General features: G+C 45.8%; 1 protein-coding gene across 1 annotated transcript; it reads right to left on the bottom strand.

Moving 5' to 3' along the window:
• Positions 1-4598: 4598 nt before the first annotated feature.
• On the bottom strand, positions 4599-21862 carry LOC144252330 (PR domain zinc finger protein 8-like). The gene is given in 5 exon segments (XM_077794725.1): positions 4599-6101; positions 6104-6255; positions 8098-8352; positions 9718-9824; positions 21636-21862. Coding segments are annotated over 5 exon segments (2244 nt in total).
• Between the last annotated feature and the right edge of the window lie 730 nt (positions 21863-22592).

Here is a 22592-nt window from a genome sequence, read left to right as displayed (position 1 = left end):
TACCCCATCTACTGTAATTCATTTCTCTCCTTGTTTATTTTCCCATTCCCCTCTCAACCTCTTATATGTAATTTTGTATAGCAATGAGGGTCTCCCTTCATTTCCATGCAATTTCCCTTTTCTCTCCCTTTCCTTCCCATCTCATGTTTCTGTTTAATGTTAATCTTTTCTTCCTGCTCTTCCTCCCTCTCTGTTCATAGTTGCTCTCATTATATCAAAGAAGACATTTGGTATTTGTTTTTTAGGGATTGACTAGCTTCACTAAGCATAATCTGCTCTAGTGCCATCCATTTCCCTGCAAATTCTATGATTTTGTCATTTTTTTATTGCTGCATAGTACTCCATTGTGTATAGATGCCACATTTTTTTTATCCATTCATCTATTGAAGGGCATCTGGGTTGGTTCCACAGTCTAGCTATTGTGAATTGTGCTGCTATGAACATCGATGTGGCAGCATCCATGTAGCATGCTCTTTTAAAGTCTTCAGGGAATAGTTCGAGAAGGGCAATAGCAGGGTCAAATGGTGGTTCCATTCCCAGCTTTCCCAGGAATCTCCAAACTGCTTTCCAAATTGGCTGCACCAATTTGCAGTCCCACCAGCAATGTACAAGAGTACCCTTTTCTCCACATCCTCGCCAGCACTTGTTGTTGTTTGACTTCATAGTGGCTGCCAATCTTACTGGAGTGAGATGGTATCTTAGGGTGGTTTTGATTTGCATTTTCCTGACTGCTAGAGATGGTGAGCATTTTTTCATGTACTTGTTGATTGATTGTATATCCTCCTCTGAGAAGTGTCTGTTCAGGTCCTTGGCCCATTTGTTGATTGGGTTATTTGTTATCTTATTGTCTAATTTTTTGAGTTCTTTGTATACTCTGGATATTAGGGCTCTATCTGAAGTGTGAGGAGTAAAAATTTGTTCCCAGGATGTAGGCTCCCTATTTACCTCTCTTATTGTTTCTCTTGCTGAGAAAAAACTTTTTAGTTTAAGTAAGTCCCATTTGTTGATTCTTGTTGTTAACTCTTGTGCTATGGGTGTCCTATTAAGGAATTTGGAGCCTGACCCCACAATATGTAGATAGGAGCCAACTTTTTCTTCTATCAGACGCAGAGTCTCTGATTTGATATCAAGCTCCTTGATCCATTTTGAGTTAACTTTTGTGCATGGCAAGAGAAAGGGATTCAGTTTCATTTTGTTGCATATGGATTTCCAGTTTTCCCAACACCATTTGTTGAAGATGCTATCCTTCCTCCATTGCATGCTTTTAGCCCCTTTATCAAATATAAGATAGTTGTAACTTTGTGGATTAGTCTCTGTGTCCTCTATTCTATACCATTGGTCCACCTGCCTGTTTTGGTACCAGTACCATGCTGTTTTTGTCACTATTGCTCTGTAATATAGTTTGAAATCTGGTATCGCTATACCGCCTGATTCACACTTCCTGCTTAGAATTGCTTTTGCTATTCTGGGTCTTTTATTTTTCCATATGAATTTCATGATTGCTTTATCTATTTCTACAAGAAATGCCGTTGGGATTTTGATTGGCATTGCATTAAACCTATAGAGAACTTTTGGTAATATCGCCATTTTGATAATGTTAGTTCTGCCTATCCATGAACAGGGTATATTTTTCCATCTTCTAAGATCTTCTTCTACTTCTCTCTTTAGGGTTCTGTAGTTTTCACTGTATATATCTTTCACCTCTTTTGTTAGGTTGATTCCCAAGTATTTTATTTTTTTTGGAGGTTATTGTGAATGGAGTGTTTTTCCTCATTTCCATTTCAGAAGTTTTGTCGCTGATATACAGAAATGCCTTTGATTTATGCGTGTTGATTTTATATCCTGCCACTTTGCTGAATTCATTTATTAGTTCTAGTAGTTTCTTTGTAGACCCTTTTGGGTTTTCTAGGTATAGAATTATGTCATCTGAAAATAGTGATAATTTAAGTTTTTCTTTTCCTATTTTTATGCCTTTAATTTCTTTCGTCTGTCTAATTGCTCTGGCCAGTATTTCGAGAACTATATTGAATAGAAGTGGTTGCTGGGTCCTTGAGAACTTTCTCATGGAGAAATTGATTTGTCTCTCCAGTGCAGGCGAACTCAGAAATGTCTGTACATCCCTTCCCAGACCCTCTGGTTTTCGCAGGCCTGTGGGCATAAGCTGTACCCCGCACGCACATCCTGGAAAATACTAATGACTCTGCCCACGAAAGCCTCAGAGAAGCATAGACAAATGAAGAGAAGAACTAGGAATCTGCTTGACTGTACACCTGGAGTTCGCAGATTCTAAGTGCCGGGTCAATCCTAGGTATTCTTCCACTGATTGGGACACAATAATGCGGGTGATGCAATTGGCTGGCTTTAGGACCTGCGGTTCTGGCACTTCATGCTCGGGCTTTCTTTAGAAAGCTCCATTTAGGTTCAATTGGTTAGCTTATTGGAAAAAAAAAAAAAACAATTCTTCAGGGCTAAAAGTAATTTAAAGATCATAGAACATACCTCACTCATTTTATAGGTGAGAGAACCAAGCTGGGGGAAATCATATGATGTGTCAACCAAGATGCAGGGTCACACTAGTCAAGAGATAGAAATAGAACTGTTCTTCTCACCACACCTTGATGGGAATGAATGTAACAGATCATCAAACTGCTGATTAGGAAAAGTGAAAGCAGGACTCAAAGAAACATAGCACCCAAAAAAATGTATTTGGATGATCCTAAGGAAGCCAATGCTTTTTAACCAAGATGGTCAAACACCCTGTAAATATATATCTATGCCCACACCTCATCTATACCTGCCCCCTACTCTAAATCATAACTTGTTTTGTGGTGGCCTTACGAAAATGAAGGTTTTAAAATACTTTAAGGAAAAGCTATTGAAAAGTCTGTAGAGACCTTGTGTAATTTCTGGATTCAGACTTTTTCAAAAATGTCTCTCAGACATAGGGGGAGGTAGGCAGGATGTGAAATAAGGAGGGGAAAAATAGGAGAGCTGGCACCTATGACAGCTTAATCAGTGCACTATTTCTAGAACATACATAGAGTCTTTGGGGATGCCAATAGATTATGAGCAAACTACCATAAGACCTAAGGGATCATTGTTCATTTGGTTTTGTGTCTAATAGTTACTGGATATACCACTCACACAAATATGTTTCCATTTAACTAAGAATATTCTCATCATACGAGTTCAGAGGAACTTTTCATACAGGAAAAGGAGAAGTATTATCATTTCTTCTGTATGAGAATGTTTCAGGACCAGTTTTTTGTTTGCTTGTTGTTTCCATAAGCTGTGTGGATGGTGAAGTCTTTAGAAGGAAAACTGGGTCCTGCAATACATGGACTCAAACCAGGATCTTTTCATTGTGATTTCTAGAGAAACTTTCTACCAGGGCCTCTTAATAGATAACAAAGGATTGAAGGGTTTTGGAGTATACCATAGTCTTCCACATAGGAATCACTACTAGAACCTAAAGTGGGCCTTTCATCTGTTTTCCCACATACAGTTCTGAAAATTACCTCCCAGCATTTATAAGTATGCTCTTTACCCTGCCTTGAAAAGAATGCAGACATCCCAGTGACAGGTTAGTTGCATAGGGCATTTTGTCTAAATGAGTTCTTTGCTCAAGAAGCCCAAAACTTTGCAGCTAAATATTTCCCAAGTGATAATCATAACTTATCTTCTTTTAGACTCAACTTACAGTAAATAAATTCAAATGGGAAAAGGCTATTATCCCTCTCTTCTGCTACCTCTTTCCCTCTTTTCAGTCAATGAAAATAAATGGCATTTATTCAAAAGCATAGTACTTAACTACTAAAGAATGTTAAAAACTTTCCAAATAGTTGCTTTGAAGAAAATAGTCATTTATTGTCAAAGCATCCAACATACCCGGATAAACCATAAAGTTTAATAAATCTTTTCAGGGATAAAAGAAACACATAACTATTCAGACTCCATTTCACTGGCACAAAATTACACTTTGTATTAAAAGGAAATACATATTTACATAATTGATGACATTCTTCATTGAAGCCCATAATCATTTCATGATACATGCACTTTCCCCTGGAAACTTAAATTGAATGGTGACCCCCTTTTTATCCATTTTGTTTACTTTTGTAAGAACACAAGCTGTCATCAAGAAATGCAGAAAGCATTTCATCCTCCTCCATTACTTTGTATCTAAAATAAATTTTGCCCTTACATATAATTATTACATCTAAACCGTAAGTGCTTAATAATTTAAGTAGAAACGTATGACAAATGCATCAATATGTTGCAATATATGACATTTTAAAAAATGTACTTTTGTTTTTGGGAAAGTGAAAATGTGTGCATTCAAAAGAAAAACCCCTCCATCAAAAATTCACCATCGTGTGTGTGTGTGTGTGTGTGTGTGTGTGTGTGCGTGTGTGTGTGGCGCGTGTCTCGGGTAAACACTGAATAAGAAGGCTCCTGGGGTTGGGGCACATTTGTGTGTGCCCTTGTATGTTGGTGCAGTGTTTGGGGGCAAAAGGAAGTGGTGGATGTCCTCCCGTGTACTCCCGCAGGTGGCTAGACTGCTCGCCAGCGCCGGGAAAGCTGAGGTCCTTTCTGTGTCAATTGTGCGAGGTCATGTGCCTAGACAGGTGGTGGCGCTCCCTGAAGGACTCATTGCAAATGGGGCACTTCAGTTTCTCCTCCCGCCGCGGCTTCACCAAGGGCTCCATCGCATACTCCTTTTGGTGGTGCGACCTCATGTGGTACATTAGGTCGGAGGTCATGCGGAAAGAGGCATTGCACTTGGCGCACCAGTTCTGCGCGGGCAGACACAGCGAGGTGAAGGAGGGCGGCAGCAGCGTGAGCGCCAATGGCAGCTACAATTGCAGGGGCCCAGCGGCCGCTGCAGCCGCAGCTGCAGCCGCCGACGAGCTCTTGGGCCAGAAGGCAGTGGCATAGAGGAAGGGGCTCTGCTTGGGCAGGCTGCCACCGCCAGTCTGCAGGGCCCTGCAACCTCCGTTCAGGTCCGCGGCCCCCTGGAGCTTCACTGCCAGAGGGTCAGCAGCGGCCGGGTAGAGTCTGGTGGGACCCACGCCGTCGCCAGGATGGCAAGGCTCGAGCGCGCCCAACTTCTGGCCCAGCACTAGCGGGGACAGCTGTGAGAAGGAGCGCGCCGGCTGCGAGAAGGAGCGCGCCGGCTGCGAGAAGGCGCTTTTGCGTTCGTCGGATGCTGAGCCCTGGACACTGCCCGCACTACCTGAACCTGCTGACCCCGCGCCGCCCCCTGCGCCGTTGCCTCCGGAACCGCCCAGCTGTGGCACTGAAGTGAAGGCGCTGCCCCGCGCGGGACTACCGCCCTCCAGCCTGCTGGGCAACGGGCCCCCGGGCCGCGGGGCCAGCAGCTTCTCCGCGCCTGCCGGAGACGCAGCCGCTGGCGTGGAAGAGCCGCCGCCACCACCTGCGTCGTGGTCCTCGGCAGTGGTGCTCCCACCATCCACAGTCGCCTCCTCCTGCAGGCCGGCCCCTCGGCCAGCCTTCTTCACCTCCACGAAGGCGCTGCGCTTCGCCTCTCCGGTCTCGGGGCTGGGTGGCGCGAAGAGGCGGCAGTTTTCTTCCAGGCTGAAGTAACTGCCAGAAGCGCGGTACTGCTGCGGCGTGCAAACCAAATCCTCCTTGGAGGCTGGCAGGGGCCGCTGGGCGAAGCGCGCCCGGCCCCCCACCAGCCTGGCCCCACCGCCTCCGCCGCCCTCCACAGCCTCCTCTGGGAATTTCCTCTTCCCTTTGCAGACGCCGGTGGAGATGCCATCGGGACTCAGTTCCGCCTCCTGGTGGCCGGCACTGCCGCCGCTGCTGCTGCTGCTGCTGCTGCTGCTGCTGCTGAGACTTTGGGCCAGGGAGCAGCTGGTGCCTCCCCGGGAATTTTCCAGTTCCCGGGCCAGGTTGTGAAAGTCTGTGGATGGCTTTGCGCTGCTGCCACCGGCGGCGGCGGGTGGGTTGCTGCTGTCCGGAGAGGGAGCCGGGTAATGATGGATGGGGCCAGCCTTGCAGAATTTGGGACCCGGACCCAATGGCGTCTCCTGTTGCTGCTGCTGGTGGTGGTCTTTACCGCCTCCTCCTCCCCGTGGTCTTTGGTGCCCACACCGGCGCTTTGTTAGTCGTGGGGACTCAGATCAGCGCTGTGAAGTCTCTTGGGGCAGCGGAAACGCAGATGCGCTACGTAGGGGAACTCAAACTGGAATCGTTGGCTGCATTCCAGGCATGTGTAAGGGGACGACCCTGCTTAGTGAGCAAACACCACACACACAGCATCTCTCGCAGGCCACTTTGCCATCATCCCCTTCACAAATCCACTTTTATCTTTCAGGGTCTGAGTGCCCGAGAAAAAGAATACACCATCTGAACCTTATCTAACTTTGCCTCCTGATTTGGGGGAGTACAGTAATCAAACAGAATGATAGGAGATTCAGAAAAGAAAAGAAAGAGCTAGGAAAGACTAGATCATTTATTTGTGCAGTACTTTGGCAATAGATGGAGTTTGGGGTGAAGATAAGGAAAGAAAAACATTTTTTAAAACCAACCTATATCAAATTTCTTAAGTGAAAGAAACTTAACCCTTGAAGAAAAGATCTTATCTTTCTATATATTGAACTGAGTGTCTAAGAGCTGTTTTTTTCCTTTTCTTCCAAAGAGGGAAGCAGCATTAGCAAGCAGGCGGAGACAGCGGAGCATGGCGAATGGATTTCAAGTGGAGTGTCAGGGCCACTAATTCCGTGTCAGCTAACCTTTCTCTGCAGCCTACAAAAAGGGACGACGTATGTCTGCTCATTACCATAATCCAACACTGTCCCTCCGAGGCTTTAATTAAAAGCAGCAAGCAGAGGTAATTATTTTTTCTCGACATGCTTATTTATGGATGAGGGTGAATCCCAGTTACCTTGTTATACAAGAGGGTGTATTGAGTTTCCTGTGGCCCATGAAGTGAGGAGGTACAGGGCAAGTCTGAGGTGTCCCCTGTCTGAAATACCGTGTGTAATGACTGGTGAATTCTTTTTTCCCCAGATATGACCCTGTTTGGCCAAGAGGGGGCAGCCCTGCTTGAATAGTCCTCAGTGGGCTCTCCAGCTGTTTAATCCGCAGCAGTTTAGAAAGTAAAGCCCCAATGGAAGGTTCTCTATTAAGCTGTCATAAAGGGACATTTCCCTTCCTCTGTCACTAGACACCCCCTACAAGGCTTATCACTTAAAAGAAAAAAAAAAAAAACTCCAGATATTTAAAAATTTTAGACTAATTCTGAAGTAGCTGCATTGTTTGCTCTTTATGACTAGTCAAAATATTTCTCCAAGTTGGTTTTCTCCTAATCTAAAGGTAGTTTTTCCCCCACCCTTGGCAACGATCTCTTTATATTTTGTATAATTTAAGTAGCGGGAAAGAGTAGACCTCATTCTTTTCCTGCAAAGCTATACTTTAGGTAATAATATTAGCAAAGTCTATTTTTATCTTAATGTCTATTAACCAATTAGTCTTTCAAATGTGATGACAAAGTAGTGTCTTTTTCATCGTCTTCCTTTTCAGCTAGCGGAGCCTAAAACTTTGGTCAGCCTTTTTCCCGTATTCCCCAAATGGCAAGTGCTGGTCTGTATCTACCAGACAGCAGAAATAAAGAAAATACCCATAAAGTACAAATTTTATTGTGCTACACAATTTATCCCCGTGCATTTTTAAGCCCACAGGAGGTAGCCTTCCTCATGTCCAATTGCAAATTAAAATGCATTTTTTTTAAAAAAGGACTTATCATCTTTTCAAGCGAATCCTATTTTCCCTTTCTCAATTTCTTCTAGTTTAGCGTTTTATGTTCTAATTTTTCTCTTATTTTAAAAGTCTCTTTCACACAAGCGTTTCATTGTGCCTGGAGGTCGCCCGCCACTTCGGGCAACAGAAGGGACACAGTCAATAAAATGCAGTTCTACCTAACAATACGGTGAAAAGGTCCTCGCTATGCCGCGCTAATAGCCGTCAGCTTAGCCACCGCAGCCGCCACGAGCCTCAAGCCGGTCACAATAACCCGTGGGCAAGAGCCTGGGCTCGCTAACCCGCGCGCAGTCGCCTTTGCGACCCAACCTTTCACAGCTCTGCGTCCTGCTCTAGGCCCAGGGTTCTCATCCACCAGTGGGATCCTCCCCAGAGCCGGCAGGACTAGCTGAAAGCTGGTCGCTGCTGCCGGTCGCTCGCCCTCCCCTCTAGGCAGGCATTGTCTGGCTGCCGCGCTCTGTCCAATCCCTTGCTTCTCGGGCACAGTGCTCCCCAACAGCTCCTCCCTTTGTATAATCTTATTGGCAGTAGAGATCCCCTTAATAATCATTTTCCCCTGGTCTTCTAGAAAACCAGGAGAAGAGGACAAAAATTTCCACTCTTCCCACCAAACCTGCCTTCTCCCATCCCCCTCCCACATCAATGCAAATGGACTTACCAGGAATAAGGTCAGAATCTAATCGCCCAAATAAGGCCACCTGGACCGGGAAGATGCAATCCAGTGTTTCTTTTTGCCTATTGTATCAGTGTATTTCCATGTCAAGAGGTGTTGGTGTTGCAGTCGTGTAGGCTCTTCCTAAAGAGAGGAGAGATGGAGAGATGGGGAGAGAAAGATGAGGGGAGGGTAAGAGGAGAGAGAGAGAGAGAGAGAGAGAGAGAGAGAGAGAGAGAAACGGAGAGAGTTGTACAGCTGGACCCGATGCAGTGACTGACTGGCAGGCAGACACACACTTTTTGTTTGCTGCACATAATCTGCCCAATAACGCGTGACAGCCCACGTCCCCTCCCTTTAACTCTTTGCTGGGCTGGGCGCTCCCTCCGGCGCCGCCTGCCTGGAAGCCTTCTCCGGAGTCTGCCCCGTGCCTCAAGAATCCAGAGCACCTTCCAGAGTGGCAACGCTTCTTCAAGAGCGGCGGGTCCAACTCTACCTAAAAGCTTGGTCCCTCTGGTATTGCTAGGAGGGGGAAATCAGTTTCAGGATCGGAAAGAAAGGTATCCAAAAGACTGTAGACGGGCTTTTTCCGTTTTGCTGGGAGTTTGGGGGACCTAGGTCAGAGAGCTGGACATGTAGCATGTGCGTGGACCCCGCCCATGTATCTCCAGAGTTTGAGTTCTGTGGACCAGGGAGGGTTGTGGGATTATTCAGGAGGGATTCTGGGCCACTGAGCTGCTGCTGATTTGCGAAACTATTGCCTGTGGGGGGGTGATAAAATGGGGGTGGGGGTGGGGTGGGAGCTGTCTTTACAAGTGCTCACACTACTAATCCCTCCCCTGCAAAATTGGAAAGGGCCGTACTTGGGTGAATACTTGGCTTAAGCTTCCCGTGGCCCAGGAGATGGGTAAGGGGATAAAGTGGGGATGTCGCAAGACCTCCAAAGGGTACTTATACTGGTCTTCGGGTCCCAGTACACTGGTACCTGGGCAGGGACGGGAGGACATTCAAGGGTAGAGCCCAAGTTATCAGACAAGATGTTTCTGCATTTACACCCTCTGTGTTATGGGTTCTGAGTAGTCCCGAGGGGTCCCGTAATGGGAGTAGCCAGTACTGTAAGACGTCGATGTGGGAATGATTTAGAGTAAAAATTATTACCGAGATGGACTCCAAAGAGCTTTTTCACGTCCAGTCGATGATGGAGGAGTGGATGGAGTTGCCTAGGCCTTCTCCGGAGCCTCGTTTGTGCTCTAAGCTACTTAGAGGCTCCGACTTACCCTTTAGTGCAGCAGCTGATGCTAATGACTTGAGGTCTTTAACAGCCTGAAAGTTGACAATTTCGCAGGGGCCTTCAGGCTCCTTTTCACTGTTCAGCTCTCTACTCCTAAGGGAAGAAAGACCTTTGGGTGGTATAGCTGATCCCTCAATTCCCACCCACACTATCACTACATTGAAGTGGGCAATCTGTCAGCTTTAGGATAAATCGGATTGTGTAGCCGGCTAAAGGGCAAGAGGCAGAACCACGATTTGAAGAGGAGACAATCTCAGTCAGGCTCCCACCCCTGGGGTTGAAATAAGGTGAGTATAATAGGGGTTGGCAAAAAGCCTCTTACTGTGTTAGTTGGATCCATTCACAGCTCTGAGACCTCTCCCTATAACCCAGGGGTCAACAAGGCACTGAATGTCTTTCCTTGCAGGCGCCTGCCCTCCATTGAGGCAGGAGATGGAAGGATCTTGCAAAGCAGAAGTGAAGTGTAGGGTAATTTCCCAATGAGTTCATTTCCATAGGGTCTCTTCTCCCAGTTTATCTTACCTAGTCAGCACCCCACACAAGTTTGCAGTCCTTCAGATCAGACAAAGCCTCTACCTAGATTAAGGTGGGACCCAATAAGGAAAGGGCTACAAAAATCTCCATATATGGGAGAAAGGGCAGAATTTTCCCTTCACTTGCAGGTTAGCTACTGATTGTTCAAAGAAAGCTTCTAGAACTTCAGGGTTTTTTTTTTTTCATCTTAAGGTGTCATTTCTCTTATGCAAATATATGCAGTTTTAAGTAGTTTGGCTGAGTGACCCCTAATAACAGAGGCTCAGTACAATGAAGGCTAGCATGTCTGCATATGAAAATCTGCAGCTGTATTTAGTTATCTTGATGGCTGCTCCATCATTTCTCATATTCAACTGTCCTCTCCCCATCCAAATAATTTCTTTAAAGGACCGGTGAGAGAGTTACAAATGTTGAAAAGATTGCTTCAAACATCTAGGGAAAAACACTCAAGACTGAAGAATAGTGGCAAGATTCTTAAGTGAAATGAGAGAAGAGAAGAAAAAGAAAGAACAGGAGAAAAAGGACAGCAAGTTAAGACTCAAAAGTAGCCAAAACAGAAGTACAGTCCTGCAGAAATCACAGCAAGATACAGCATGTGCTGGGGTGGTGTGAGGGTGGTGTTCAGGAATTTAATTCCATTAATCAGAGGAATAGAACACTTCTTTGTGCCTGTTTTAGCTATTCTTTAGAAAACACACAGTTTGTCTTTTTCAGAAAAAAAGTCATCTGTCCATGCAAGCCACTTTTGTAATCCTACCACACACAGTAAATGTAAAAGCATCCACTCCAGAAGATGGGCATTTAGAAAAGAAGCTCTAAATGGAAGACATTTTTCTTGCACCTTGATTTTTTCTTAAATATAGAGAATTTCTCCTTTCTACTTTATACTATGTCTCTTTTACATATGAGACCTTGTCTCCAGTTTGTATAATACAAAGAGTGTTTCTGGTACTTAAAATGGGGGTGGGTAAACTTGACCTTTAAATCTCAAGCTAGAAAAGGACTACAATTGTATACATCAGAGAAAGGAGAGGTTTATTGAGAATCTGGCCTTCAGATGTTTCATCTCAGTTTCTTTTTCTTTTTCTCTTTCTTTCTTTTCTTTTTCTTTCTTTCTTTTTTTTTGGGGGGGGGGCTAAATTAGATTCCTTCTCCTGCTTTTTAAAAAAATCCTCACATTATATGGATCCAACCAACTCTTTGTTTTATGGACCAAATGACTAACTTAACAACAGAAATAAAAATCAAATATGGGTAAGAAATTCATGCTTGGAGAGTTTTCCAGTATTTTAAGTAGTACACATTTTACATGGTAATATAAATGGTGTAAATGACAATCATTAATAGTAGATTTAAAAAATCACAAATTATTTTTATTTCTCTAGAACTTCACAGGTTAGAACAGGTTAGAATGGTGCATAAACTACTTTGAAGTCACTTACTGGAATACAGTGATACTAAATGAAGGGTTGAAGAATTTATTCAGTCTCAGACAGTACCATAAAAATATACCTCAGTCAATAGTTTTATGTAATTGACACGGAATGATGGGTTTATGCATACATTTGGAGCTCTTTTACCTGGGATTTTATTTCCAATTAAGTGGCTAGAAGAATGACAATGAAGAGTATGCTCACCTTATTCTGCTTTAGCAAGACTTCTTGTAATCATGGTAAAAATACACATGTAGACAACTGCAGTGTTGTTGGGAAGAGAAGTCTGGAGAGAAGTTGATGAATGATTCTGAAGTGGTGCCTTTTATGATTTAAATGAGAGGGTGGAGAATGACTGAGAAAGGAAATCTGATTCTCAGTGAATATCAGAAGAAGAATGCTCTTTCTCTTCCAGGGTTCAGAAAGTATCTTAACTTCTGTAATAGGAAACAAGTAAAAATAACCCTGCAAATAATCTTACTTTGAAGATTATTATCCTATAAGAATGAAAACACATTGTTTTCCTATTCCAGGTCCCAGTTCATCCCTTCTAATTATTTTTCCAAAGCAATAAGCCAGCAAAGGTTTGCTTGTCAAAAGTGTGGCAATTCATAGTGAAAAGAAAATTGCACTTGAAGACAAGAGGATGCCAATGAAGCAGATGAAGCAGACCGTGGCAGCTCTTCCCTAAGTTTATTAATTTCCCACAGAGAGGTCTGTGCATGGGGCTATTGGGAGTTGTGGGAGACAGAGAATGGAACTTCATGGAGAAGTATTGCATTACCTAACCCTGACATCCAGAATAAGGAACTTTCTAAGGGATAAATTTGACTGATTACTTGTACATGAAGGAGAGACAGAAATAATGGTTTGGTGGGTAGGGAAAAACCACCAGTCTTGTGCCAAAAGTGTTGTTCAGAGGATTGTTAACTCATTTCTTTTACTTTTTGTCAGGAGAATGATAATTGGGAGTTTAAGAAGGGAAAGTGGGGAGCTGAGGATATAGCTTGCCTTGCATGCACAAGGCCTTGGGTTCAATCCCCAGCACCACACACACACACACAAAAAAAAAAAAAGAGAGAGGGAGGGAGTATCTTAATCTGATTATTTCTTTATTATATCTTGATGAGTAAAGAAGAGCTGCTGCTGAACTACAGAAGGGTTTATAGGGAATGAGGGGGGCACCCTATATTTTTATAAGTATACATGACAAGCTCTGTTTAGGTCTGGTCATTACACCAAGTATCAGGGTTGGTTCACTGGGTGATAAATGAGTGGATGTTACCCAGGCTGGTCCTGAGAAAGCCAGAGACTCAGGAGTGGATAATTCTGTAGCCTTGAAGAAGGTCTTCAATTCTGACTGTAGAAATCATGATTCTGGTTTCACTTTTGTCTGCTTCTCAATAAACACTACTGTTTTAATGCTGATGATGATACCACTAGTATTATCATCATGATTAAAAATCTCCCTTTCTCAAGTTTACAATCTTTCTCTGTGAGGAATGATAATTCCATTTACACTTCTTTTGGAGTTCATCATTGAAAGTTTTGTATTGCCCTCTCCTGTTAACCTCTACTGGATCTGACTTGTAGTCGACTGGCTCAATGGCGTCAGTTTATGACTTTCAGAAGAGCTAACAAACTAAAGTGATCTACTACAGATCTGAAATCAATGCCTCATGCTCATCTATGTGTGATTTCTGAAGCAAATCAAATATCCTGATCTGCTAGAGTATCCTAGCTTTTATGCCCCTCCCTAAGATAAATGTCTAGAGATATACCAAGGAACAGCTGGTTTTCTGTCAGTCTCACACATTCAAAAACTCTTCTCAGACTCAGACACCACAGACATTGAGCAGATCTCAGAACAGGGTTATGGGGAGGAAATAGAGCCAAGTCATAGTCTCATAGTCGGTCAGTCAGTCAGTCAATCAGTCACATCAAGCCTCCTCACTCTCTGGTCCAGGTTTTCCATACAAAGGGATCCTGGGGGTGTCTAGAAGTATCAAATGAGATTTTTGAGAAGACTGACCATAGGCCTTGGGAATGACACCAAAATGAGAGGCTATACATTAAATTTCCTCACTCAACCAGGAAGAAAGAACATTATCCCCAAATTCAGCACTTGAGTTTCATCCCTTTTCTTCTCCAATTTAGGTTTGGTATAATTCCTGAGTTAATAAGAGAGGCACTGATTTACAGGCAGTGTGTACTTCCTGGGCAGACTCTTCCCTCGCATTATATTCCAACTGGCCTTCTGAGTTGTGCACTTTGACTGTGAGAAATCAGGTTGCTGGCAATGAGGGGGCAGAAAGCTTTGCTTTCCTGGGGAAGGGGTCTAGGCAAAGGGAACACATGCTCAGGCCTTTTTGGCTTGGATGTACCCATGGCGTACTTCCCTGAGACCTGAGGAGACAGAAAGTGATATGACCTAGTAACCACAACTATGATAATTTACATTGCTTTGGAAATATCCAGACACCCAAATTGCTTCCCTGTTTATAATGCCAATTAATCTATTTGAATGAAGACCATCTTTCATAATTTCAGTTCAAATGAATTGTGGGTGTTTCATAAGTTAGCATCAGTAGAGAATCTCTCCCTAAACATTATATAGAAAGCCTACTGCTTTCATCAGATTTTTCAAAAGCACTTAAAACTACCAGTGTGAGTCTTTTTTCATTGCTAATACTTGGAGAAGTAGTCTTCTAAAGAATTCAAAGATCAACTTGTCACAAACAATTGTAGCATCATAAAGTCTATAAACAATACTGGACGTACATTACCAAGGGGAGGAACTAGTTGACAGGAAGGATCAAAACTTATATTTGTTCTCTTGAACTTGAGTGAAAAGCTACTTACCACACTGTTGAATATAATATATAATAACATAACTAAGATATAATTCATAATCTCTAACATTTTAAGAAAAAACTGTGATTTAAAATGAATACTATCCAGAATTTCCAAATAAATCCTTCATAAATTCCTAAGAATAAACACACTAAATATAGTGACCAGGATATTGATATTTTCTAGGCCTAGAACTCAATTTAAATACAAATAGCATTGTACTTGAGAAGATATAGTCTTGTGTGTTCACATGAGCATGTCCGTGACATCTAGAGGTAAATATTGTCAAAGGTAGTCCTAAAGAAAAAGAAATATCAGGACTGTAATTTTCCTTGGCTGCATGTTCAAAAAGTAGCTAGTGCTCCTGTTTTCATGTGAGATGGTTTTGAGAAACTAGTCTGTGTGAAGTAACATGGTAGAGCAAAGGGTCCTGGAAAGGCAAGTGGATAGAGTATAAAGAATATATTGAGTATAATTTTACTGTCTAACACCTTATGTGTGTATGAACAGATGCCCCTCAAGCATAATCTAGAGTTTACCTAGGCCCTAGGAAATTAATCTTTCCAGATAAGAGGCTGGGGTTCCCCTGAACTTGTGAAAATATCCCAGAGAAAAAGCGACTGCTCTCAGAGTGCAGCAGGTCCCACTTCTTGTCTGGGGGACTGAATTAACTGCTCTGTCTCCAAGACCCCTATCAGCTGAGTGGAGCCTAAAGTTTGGGTAGCAAGGCAAGAACTGCTAGACTGGGCAATTTCTGATGCCTGAATTCCATGGTGCCTATGTCTCAGTAAAATGCCCTGCGACAGAACTAAGAATACACGGCCAAATGCAGGGCTTCAAAGTAGGCAAACAGGTCTCTCTAAGAGAGACAAGGCATCTGGCAGTACCTTGAAGGGCACACATCACTTCCACTACATTGGTGTTCATTTGCCAAAGAATGCAGAGCATCAATTTGGAATGTGACCCAGGCTGGACTAGCCCCCATCAGCTGCGGAAATCACCTTACAGAAACAGCGTGGGCAAACCGTGAACTCAAGACAGGTGAAGGCCACGTGGTGCACGCAGTGCATTCCAGATGCAAAGCAAGAAGGAAGTTCAGTCCCCAAGGGCCAGCCGTGTTTCCCATGTTCTCTAAGGTATCTCTTCCTTAGGGTGTCAACACTTGCCTCCCCTTGGCGATCACTTTCTGTGCAGAAAGACGTTCCTAGGGCAGGGTCTGAGAGAACACCAATGCCTTTCACCCCATTTCTACCCTTTACCTGCCCCTGCCCATGACTTTCCACGGTTGATCACCCACGTCCCTCTCGCAGAGCATTAGTCCTCGGTCCCGACTCTTATTAGCTAGGCTGCGGGTGACCTAGCTCAGCTTTGATTTCCCTCCAGTTGAACTAAGGTTGGCAAGCGCTGCCTCCAGCATCGCAGAGAGGACTCAGTAAGGCAACCAGGGCGAGAGCGTTTTGGAAAGCCAGTTGCTAAGCAGATGGTAAGGGATTACTTCCAAGAGCCAGGGTTACTTTCATTTCAGTCTTGTGCATCCCAGGGAGGCCTCAATACCTTTGTTAACGAACATTCTCCTTAGTTAGAAGTCTAGGGTACTGACCAAAGGACCAGCAACTCAGGCTCTGGCAGGCCACCCCAGGACTCCACCAAGGGAACCGGACTGCCTGGGTTCGACTGGAGACCCCCTAACCCTAACGGGAAGTTAACTGATGTAGGCTGTACATGTGGACTGAAGGCAATAAAGGAAACCATTTCATAAAGTTATTGTGAGGGCTGAGTTGCAACTTAGCAAGCGCAGAGACCTTCACTGCCTTCCCTTTTTTTTTTTCACTAGAAAATTGGAGAAGCTTATTGAAGCTCTTTAAAGCTTCACCGAATGAAGGCTGAGGAGTTCTCCTTGTTGCTAGGAGATCGGATGGAGGTACTGGTGGATAAGTAGGCAGGTGGAATCTGTTCAGGATCTCTACTACCTTTAAAGACTTCAAAGTTCCAATGAGCAGTTAGCCATTATCTTGCACATCGCTCCACCCCACACTGGCTTAAAGAAAGAGCAACCAATTTGCTCTGAAGGTCTGGCCTGGCAGATAGAGGTAGGGCTTCTCTCCCCAAACACACCCCCAATGCCCATTCTAGAGTCCTTTCTTTAGGCCTCCTTGAGGCGCCCGATTTGCAGCTTTGGAAACTCAGGATGGCAAGGCCTGATGCAGGGCGACTTTGTGGAATGAAAAACGTGTGAACGCGACTTTGGTTAACTCAAGCTCAGTGGCCAAAAATCAGGGACTTCAAAAGATGCGGTTCAGAACAGAAGCTCACAAAGGAGCGGGCCTGTGGTCCGGGTGGGCGGCTCCGGCCCTCCCCTACACAGGGGGACCTGCGGGGACCGCAGTGGGGCCTAGCTCGCCAGCCACGTGGTTCTCACTCGATCCCAAGTAGGGCTACTTTTTCGGGAGGCTGCTCTCAGGCTCCGCTCCCCGCGCCAACTCGCGGGCCACACTGGCAACACTGCAGCAGAATCCGCGGACCTAGACTAGTAGAGGCCCGGGAGCCTGGCAGAGCTGCGTCTTCCAATCCCACGCTTTTTTCTGCGCAGGCGCAGCCTGGAACAGACCAGTTGCTTTAGCCCCCATGCCCCATTCTCAGACTCCGTGAAATCTCCAGCCCTGCCCCGCGACCCAGTCACAAACTGTCTGATGTGGGTTCCCAATACCTCCTTCTTCTAAAGGATCCAAGAAGTAGTAATATTAGAACGCGAAATTTGGGGTTCTGAACAGTTAACATTTGAACTCCGGGTCTGAAGTCTACAAGCTGTGAGTCTTTTGAGTTAATCACTTACCCCTCTGAACTTGTTTTCTTCCTTTGTAAAGTCCTTAGTAAAAGCATCTAACTCATAGAGTGAATATTGCAGGAGTAATCCTTGATTCAGGTGCCAGCTGGGTGACTTACTCTAGTTAACATCTCTGGACTGCTTTTCCTGTGAAGCAGAGGACTTTGTGATGATAGTAGCACTTAAGTCAAATGGTCATTAGAAGACTGAAGTGCTATAAGGCTGGCACAGCATTTGGCCTAGCACATAGGAAGAGCCCAAAGTTAGTCATTTAAAGCCCCTGAATGCCTGCCTTTTATTTTTAAGGCTTATCTCCCCTGTTACACCTTTTCTCGTCTTTAGAGAGAAACAAGATGCAAAGGTGCATGTTGGAATTTGAGGTGGTAGTGTTTGAAGAGTTGGGAGGAAGCTTTTTGTGGCAGAAAACTAGGTGACCTTTTGGGAAGCTGTCAGCCTGGCGTTTCCTCTTCAGTTTCTAGGGGCAAGGTAAAAGAATTGGAAAGGCAGGGGAGAGGGGCTTGGAATAGGAAGGTGCTCAGCAAATGTTTCTTGATTGAAAATGGCATTTCAAAAATCAAGGAGACAAGGAGTCTGGAGTGGGAAGGGAAAGCCAGAGTTGGAATTGGCTGCCACCTCTTGGTGCCAAGCTGCCAGTAGGCATGTGGGTCTCTGCTAGGAACTCTTCTGTATGACATTATGGCCTCTGGGAGAGGAAGACCTCAAGGGGACAGGTTCTGAGGGCAGGAGAAGGGGTGTATGGAGAAGAGACACATCTCAGCAGTAGACAGAGCACACCTTCACACAAGAGAAGTGAAACTCAGGTGAGAGGAAAAGATATGGACATATCTTGGGGGAGATTAGGCCTCCAACAGAGGGTTGGATTTTGTATAGCCTCCATAAGTTGAAAATTCAATTTGGAGTTCAGCATGTTAGGCTCACAAGCATCCCTCAATCATCTCAGAGGTCCGAGCTTTCAGAGTGGGAAGCATGCCTGCTTCACCATATGCCCCATCATTTCCCCTCTCCTTCAGCATCAATATCCTCCTCTAACTTTTTGAATAGGAGCATTTAACATCCTTTTTCCCCTTTACTGATAATAGGATAATGGATGATGATGTTTTACCCAGCAACTAACAAGAGGTCCAGGAAAATATGTCCTCAAAGAGCATTTAAGACCATACCCTTCTGCTCTTTTCCTGAGGGCAGAGAATGCTGATGCAACAACCACCGAGGGTGTTCTAAAAACTTCTGGCTTTTAGTCTGCTCTACCTTCAGACGCTGACTAAAATGTGCTGTTACAGAAAGAAGAATAAAATAAAATAAAAACCAATTCCTCAGCGTTTGACCCCCAGGGCAAAGGAGACACTGGTGAGAAGGAGCCACAACTTGGAAAAAGATTTATTTTTCCTGGCCATAAATCTCATCCCCTTGTTCCTCTGCCCAACGAAGCATGATATAGTCCTTTTCCATAAAGTATTCAGCATTAGAGCCACAAAGCTCCCCCAATCAGTAGCCATCTGCTTCTACCATAACTGCTGCTCCTGAAGCAGGGAAGCAGCCACACAGAAAGGGCACCACTGTTAGGCTGCTGGACAAATGAGGAGCCTGAATAGCTTTGGTTTTCCTTGTGTATCTGTATCTATAGAGACAGGAAAAGAAAGGCCGCATTATATTGATAAAACAATTGTAAAACAAAACACGGAAGAGGCATCTAAAGGGCAATATCACATGCATCAGGGGTCCCCAGATAAAAGGGGCTCTAACAGATTTATAGAAACCTTTAATTGGTTTTCAATTGAAAGCTAAAGAGGCTGGAGGGAAGCTGTGAAGAGTGGCAAAGTGCTCTCCTTCAGTGGTCTGGAGGCATGATCGATTTCATGGAGCGAGAAAAGAGGAACCCCTGAACCGCCCCGCCATTGGGCTTTCCTCTTTGGCCACTGATGTGATCTTAGAATCTCTCAAACACATTCTCCCTCTTTTCCTCCTTTCCTTCCTCCCTCTTTCAAACCAGTAGGCAAGTAGAGGAGGGAGAAAATTAAATAAATAAATAAATAAATAAATAAATAAATAAATCTAACTTACTAGATCTGGGGGTGGAAAAGGATCCAAATCCTTGTAAAGGCCCACACTTTAAACCTAATCATCCACTTAGTATAGTGAGGCCTTTTTGAAAATAAACAAGAGTACCCTCAACCCCGCCCCAATTCTTTTTATTTCTAGACTCAAACCGGAAAAGCTAAGCATCCCAACAATCCTTCCACTTGGTGCGTAGAGAGGTCTTTACTTGCGCCTTCGGAATTTACTTCAGTGCGGGTATCTCCACTGAGTTCGCAAGGTGCGCCTCATCCTTCACCCCTCCCTGTGCTGCGGCCGGCGGGGGACCCCGCCCTCACCCCAGTCTGATAGGGCAGTGCCCACCCACGCGGCAGCTCTGGGCGTCGGTCCCTCTGTTCCTAAAGCTAATTTATTGGCCCGACCCTCCATTATCATTTTCAACTTCTTAATTAATCAAAGATAAAAGGCAATGGCACAAATTACGATTATGAGGGAACTGGAAGACGGATTTGAATAAAATGGGAGAAGCGAAATATGATTAATTGAATGACATGATAGTGAAATCTCAAGCGCGAGGAACAGGTCGGGGAGGGGGGATAGCAAACTGATTCATCCGTGTTGCGGGTGAGCCTCTCCTCTGGCCCTAACATCATCCCAAAGGGACAGCCCCCAAATGAGGTCTTTTGGGTCCCAAGCCTTAGAATGGGAGAAAACGCCTTTCCAACTCTGCTCTCAACCCCACTCAGCGTCTAACGCCCAGCTAACCCTCTCCCCACCTCTGCAGTAGTGCCGGCGACCCCGACCCCATCGAATTTGACTCCAGACTAAGGAGCCCGAGCCACGTAAGGAGTGCCCTACTCTATTATTAAGCGAATGTACCAGGAGTTTCCTCCTGTCCTGTCACTTTCCTCTAACAGAGGCTAACTCTGTGAAATTGCAGGAAAACAAGTCTAGTAGGTCAGTGATGGCATTGACTCCTGTAAGGGATTAATAGAGCCCTTGTCTGATGCTGCTTTCCAGAATTACGTTTGGGATTAAAAGGCAGACACCGCACAGGCACACATTTTGCATCCTCTGGTCCTTGTGATTAATGTTTCCGAGGGGATTTATTCTGGGAGCTTATGGAACGTGCTTGCGGGGTCTAAAGCCCCATAGCGGCATAGCAGGAGCCTGTCTGAGGGCACAGTGGGCACGCGACAGCACGCTGGCAGATTAGAGGCAACGTCAGATGCGTGCGGAGATATGACGAACCTTTTAGTGTCCCTTTCTTCATCTTCCCAACCCCGAGAGTAGCTGCTTCGGAGGAAAACTAAGGACTATAGGGGAGGCTGACCTTAGGTCTTTTGGGATGTGTATAAAAGGATACACTCGTGTGTCCTGACTTTGATGGGAGGTAAGGGCTGAGTACCAAGCTATTGAACTTCATGCATCAGTCCAATAAGGGGGACCATAGATCTGTATTTTGGGGGAAGCGCCGCACCCCAACATATCACTCACTCTCATAGCAAACTGTTGCTGTCTCCTATCCCCGGAAGAGAATGACGTCAACTTCCAATAGTTGCCTTCCTCAGGGCTGCTTTCCGGGCCACCCAGGGAGGCACCTAGGGAGAGAAGCCTAAAACACATGACCTCCACGCCACCTTTTAGCGGCACATAAAACCTCACAGAATCGGTGTAGGAACCCAAGGGGGAAACACAATATACAAGGAGGGAATCGGAGAGAAGGAAGAAAACCAGGAAAGAATGAGGGTAGGGAGAGGGGGAGAGAGGGAGAGGGAGAGGGAGAGGGAGAGGGAGAGGGAGAGGGAGACTCTGAAAAAGAGCGAGCGCGAAGGTGGTAGTGCGAGCAGTGAGATGAGAGGAGAAAAATGGGCAAGTAAGTAGGTGGTCGAGGCTGGCGGTAGGCATTACTGCTCTCAGGCAGAAGGGGGCACCTTTCCGATCGAAGCAGCCTTTGGCTGGGCTGGGCGGGATGCCCAGGCAGAGGCCGCCTCCTGCCCGGGTTTTGGGGTGCTGGGCGCCCCCTTCTGGCGTCCGCGAAGCCGCTCCCTGCTGTCGCGTGGGTGCTCTGGTCCTGCAATTGACCCTGGCTCAGTGGTTGGGACGGAAAAAAAGGACAAGGGAGACAGTGGGGGTAGGTGGGGGTAGTCCCCAGTGTCAGGCTTCCCCATCTATTCCCTGAGCAGCTCTCTGCAGCTTCCTTACCTGCGGCAGCAGGGCTCCTTTACCCAGAGCGAAGCTCCCGCGGGTCCCTCGGCATCCCCGCGCCACCCGCGACCACACTCCCGCCCCAATGCGAGCTTGCGGAGGAGCCCGTCTGCCTTGCAAAGCGGTCCTGCTCTCAGCCGCAGCAGCTGGGAGGGAGGGAGCGACCGCCGGCTGCTGCCTGGCGGCGTCTGGGGGCCCGCGAGCAGAGCGCAAGAAGCCGCCATCTGGAGCCTCAGCAGCGGGCGGGGGTGGGAGTGCCTGGGAAGGGGCCTGGCGACAGGGCCCCCTCGTGCGAGGGGCAGGGGTGTGCGCGTGGGAGCGGCGCCTATCAGCTAGATTGATGGCGTGTGTGTCGTGGGAGGGCGTGTGTGAGGGGTATGGCCCCTGCGGAGGAGGAGCAGAGGCCTGCCTCTCGCAAAGGCCCCGGATTCAGGGGCAGCCCCAACTCCCAGGTTGAGAGAAAGTGCGGGAGACCAGCTTGGCATCCTCCCCCAGGTCCCCAGCTAATCTCTTTCTGGGACTGGTGATCTCGCTGGGAGAGAAGAACCGAAACACTCCTACAGGCGCACGCACGCCTGGTCGGTCAGAAGCGGTTTTCTCATTTCCCTTTCCTCCCACCTTGTCCATCCCACTCCAGGAAACATTCCTTTCCAAGCAGCAAGGATTTTTGGACACCTCCAACCTAAGAAAACTACTTCAGCCAGGACGTGGGACAGGCACTGGCAGAAACTCACCCTTGGGGATAAATACTGTCCAGTTTCCAGTGGACTGTGGAAAAAGAAAGAACAAGGGATGCTGCCAAAGGGAGTGGGGTGTGGGCAGCAGGTTAGCTTGGAAGAAGAGAGTAATGGGTGGGGTGGGGGGAGATGGGAAGTGTGGTATCTATCTACCCTTCCTTCAATTTCAGGTCCTTTCAGTGTTTTTATTTCTTTAACCTTTTAAACAAATTCCCTT

This window comes from Urocitellus parryii, unplaced genomic scaffold, assembly GCF_045843805.1.
Source record: "Urocitellus parryii isolate mUroPar1 unplaced genomic scaffold, mUroPar1.hap1 Scaffold_40, whole genome shotgun sequence".
In the NCBI taxonomy this organism is placed as follows: domain Eukaryota; kingdom Metazoa; phylum Chordata; class Mammalia; order Rodentia; family Sciuridae; genus Urocitellus; species Urocitellus parryii.
Note: the sequence above shows the minus strand (reverse complement) of the source record. Positions and strands in the feature narration are given on the sequence as shown.